The 4,162-nt window shown below is 29.7% G+C and overlaps 1 protein-coding gene across 1 annotated transcript; it reads right to left on the minus strand.

Annotated features, from left to right (window-relative positions):
* Window positions 1-1,543: 1,543 nt before the first annotated feature.
* Window positions 1,544-3,002, minus strand: LOC131053703 (methyl jasmonate esterase 1-like). The gene is made up of 4 exons (XM_057988306.2): window positions 2,763-3,002; window positions 2,196-2,336; window positions 1,972-2,103; window positions 1,544-1,843 (listed from the first exon to the last, which is right to left on the minus strand). Exons 1-4 carry the CDS (start codon window positions 3,000-3,002, stop codon window positions 1,544-1,546), a joined length of 813 nt encoding a protein of 270 aa, XP_057844289.2.
* Window positions 3,003-4,162: the final 1,160 nt, after the last annotated feature.

Genomic DNA, 4,162 nt, shown 5'->3' on the forward strand with positions numbered 1-4,162 from the left:
GGTATTTTATGCTTTTTAAATTGAATAACTTGATCGAATATTGTTAGAGTGTAAAACTAAGGTTAATATGTTAAAAACATGTATATAATATCATCAAACTCATATATTTTATTAAAAAATGCTCAAAATTGTATATTGATAGTGTTTTTTATTGAACTAAATATTGAACAATATATTATAGGTTTTTTGAATTTCATTAGACCATTTATAATTAGGGATAAAAGTAAGAGCACTAATTACTATCTAAATTTACTATTCATTCCTTCAAAAATTAACTTCATTTCGTATTTTCTTTAAAAATTTTGGTACATTTTAGTTAGATTAGAATCATTTAATTCAAATCTTTTAAAAAATATACTATTTGAATACATTTAACTCTAAGTGTAAGAATTGTCTATCTTGCCATTTTAGCAACATAGGCTCCTTGTTAAACAAATCATAAAGACCAACTGGCTACTTTAACATTTCAACAATTGGCAAAAAGAACCTTGGACTTGATCAATTATTTATAATGGAAGTAGAGTGTTGTTGATTTTATTTGATCGACTTATATCAAAAGAATAAAAAAACTAAATTATATCTATCAATATTTCAATTACAAGCATTAGATGAAACATTGGTTAATTTAAATGTTGATGCTCTATCTATGAAATTTAACCTCTAATTTATATGTCATATATTATATAATTATTAAATTATAACCTAAAATATGAGTGTTAAGTTCCTTTGAAGATTACATTATTTTGGTTAGGAAAATATATTATTATTAGGGATTCTTCAATTAAATTGTATAACTTAGGAATCAAATGCAAGTACTCAAGAAAACTCAACTTGAATTTTCTCTCATTACCCTCATTTTCATTTCAAGTTTTTTATTTTAAACTAATTAGGAAACAAATAATATAGCTAGTTATATTACATTTATATTTTCAAGTTAACTTAGCTAAATTAAATTTGAATTACTAATAAATTAGAAATTAAAAATCAATTTTAATTTGATAATTTTTGTTGTTATAGAAAGCTATCTAGAAATCTTTAAAATTTGACTAGAAATCTTAATGACAGCAATTATATTTCAAGAGATAACAATATATTCTAGCCATGTTGATGTGTTAAAAGATGCATAAACAAAATGACCCAAATAGAAAGATAAAAGAACCGAGTTAATCAAATTTGAATTTTAAATTTTAAATTTAGAAAGATCAAAGTTATTCCTATGAGATTACCTCCATATCCATGAACTCTTTAAAAAATAAATAATAATAAAAATATTAAATAACAAATAATCAAATACATAAATAAATAAAATAAAGTCAATCTGATACAATATTATATAACTTATTAATATATAATTATAGTAAAATATACACAATAGAAAATAAAAATGACCTAGATATGCAAATTTCACTTTTGCAGTATTAAGAACCATTACAATTTTTAACTATTTTAAACGAGAGGAATTTAGCCTAGGGAGTTGAAGAGAACCATTACAAAGTTGTATCTGACAAGTATAGTCGAAGATTTCTAGATATTACAAACTATACTAAAATCCATCTGCAGCTGATTGCTTCACTTTCACACTCGTATTAGCAATTTTCATGAGCACCTCAGCCAGTTGAAGAGGCATAGAGAAGAATACGGTGTGATCAGATCCTTCAATTTCGTATACCATTTGTGGAGGATTCTCTGCAATCATCTTTCTCTGGAACGCCTCCACAATAACCTTATCCACCTTCGACACAACAAATATTCTCCTAACACTTCCATAGTTTTTAGCTGTATACAAAAGAGGTTCTTGCCATATTGGACATTTCTTTTCCGGCGGCTCCCACAACGTCAGATCCTGCATTTAGTGCCATAATAATCTACCCATCAATTGAAATTTCATAATAGCAGAATAATTCACAGCCAATTAATCAATTCTATTTTTGTAATTTGCAACCAAACTGTCTCTGTTGTCAAGTGATTTACCCAAGAAGGACTGTTCTGTGATAAAAATTCTCGCGCAAACTGGGTGCCAAACTTGAAGGATGTTGCTGGATTCTCTTTCCCATTTGCATAGTAAAATGTAGAGTCTCCTAAGCCTCCGATTATGGATACGATCTGTTCAATATATACTTTCAGAGAAATGGCATTGTAATTTAAAGATTGTTGGCAGTGCAGGAATTAGTAGAAAGAAAAAGAATTCATTAAACCTCCTTCAACAACTTAGGGAGAGTCGTTCCACTGAGGGGCATGACGGCAGTAACAAAGACAGCTGCAGCAATTTTATGTGGAAAACGCTCCATGGTAAAACTCAAATTGAATCCACCAGCGCTGTGGCCAACCAATATAACCTTAACAGACATACAGCTACAAATTAGTTGGCATTCTTGGTGTCGATGAGATATGGATATTTTTGAATTTAAATAGTACATTTTAAGTTTTGATTTGTTTAGATGGTTCATCTAAAATCAGATTGTTTTTCTAACAGAATTCATCTATTAGTATAATTCAACACAAACCATCTTAACAAATCAAAACTCAGATTAATTTATTGTTCAAATTTGTTTAGGTTGTTCTACTAAAATTAGATTTATTTATCCAATAGAACTCATCTATTATTATGATTTAGAATGAACCACCTAAACAAATCAAAACTTCACTTAAGCTTTTCAAAACATCTATTTAGAGGGTTGAACTAAAACCAGATTCATTATGAAACATCTAAACAAACCAAAAATTTAATTAAACTTTAATTAAAGTTTTCACTAAATTCATACCTTCCCTTCAGAAGGAAGAGCTGTAAAGAAGTCTGTGAGTGGCTGATTGTACTCTTGTAAGGATGAAATGGTGTCGGCATTTGTAGGATCAATACCTGCGCTTGCCATGTCAATGGAAGATACAGTCTGGCCCTCTTTGAGAAGAAGATCTGCAACTTGATACCAACACCAGCCCCCAAAGGTTGCTCCATGCACCATCACAAAGTGACACCCCTTTGCCTTAACTATATTTGTCTCCATGCTGTAGCTCTTCAAGTTCAAGAAATGAAAGGTAGAATGGCAATATTTAAAGGCTGCAGCTTACCCATGTACACTGCATTACGTACGAGTATCATTTAACTTGTAAACTTGATCTGAGCGATTGCCTAAGATTTCTTAGAGGCCAACAAATTTGTACACTGTGGTTAACACTTTTATTCAAACATTGAGTTTACAATTTTTTTGATTGATAAGAATATTTTGTTGGAAGTGAATTTCAAATTGGATTTTTATTTTGTAGTGGTTAAGTTATTTTGGATTTCCATCTTGCAGTGGTTGAGTCATCAACTTAATGTGATGGATTCTCATCTAGTAGTGGTTGAGTCATCAACTCAATTTGTTTTAGGCTGCTCGAAGTTATGTTTTGATGTACAGTTTTTGAAGATTGTTGTAATTCTGTAATTCCTGAGAATCAATACGAATATAATTTGCTCATGACTTTTTATTGTTATATTTTTATCAAGTTTTTCCACATAAATCTGTATGTTATACACTATATTTCTTCTCTACAATTTTCTCTACTTATTATTTTTCTCACATATTTCATTCTACATTACAAGAAAAAGTTAAAATTGATTTGAGTACAAGATGAAACGAATCGTGTAACACCAATATAATGCACTAAAACAAATTCACGATATTGTAGTCAAGTAAAGACTCGATTACTCTAACAACATTGTAGTCAATCCCTTAACCGGGTGGTCCCTAACAGGATCTGTTCTTAATAGGACTTTTGTAAAGCTTTAATAGGCTAGGCTCCTAACAAGGCAAACTTCAGAAGAGTTCAGATAGTTATCTTGTGAGTCTCATCTCACTGTGGTTTTTCCCATATGGGTTTCCACATCAAAAATATTTATGTCAAGTGGGGAATTTTTTTGTGGTTATGTTCTTATGGTTGATCTGCTTAACTACTTTGATCAGTCATGATGACCAGAAGCATTGATAAATGAAGTTTGTTGACATATGAAAAAGTATTCGGATGTTTATAAGTTTGAAGTTGTTTACTGTTAATTTGTTGGAGTAGTCAACCGGTTTATCTTAAGATTTTTTATCTTGACAATGATATTACATTGATAGTTCTAAGTTTAGTTTGAGAGATTGATTTTGAGATTGATGAAGTTAGTATTAGTTTTTCTATGTAC

The sequence above is a fragment of the Cryptomeria japonica genome, unplaced genomic scaffold (assembly GCF_030272615.1).
Source record: "Cryptomeria japonica unplaced genomic scaffold, Sugi_1.0 HiC_scaffold_1657, whole genome shotgun sequence".
Lineage (NCBI taxonomy): Eukaryota > Viridiplantae > Streptophyta > Pinopsida > Cupressales > Cupressaceae > Cryptomeria > Cryptomeria japonica.

Excerpts from the sequence above, each read along its gene's own strand:
- LOC131053703 (XM_057988306.2), bottom strand. The coding sequence starts at position 3,002 with ATGGAGACAAATATAGTTAAGGCAAAGGGGTGTCACTTTGTGATGGTG. Across the intron at positions 2,104-2,195 it reads TCCCTAAGTTGTTGAAGGAG|ATCGTATCCATAATCGGAGG; the intron begins GTTTAATGAATT and ends TATATTGAACAG. Across the intron at positions 1,844-1,971 it reads CACAGAACAGTCCTTCTTGG|GATCTGACGTTGTGGGAGCC; the intron begins GTAAATCACTTG and ends CACTAAATGCAG.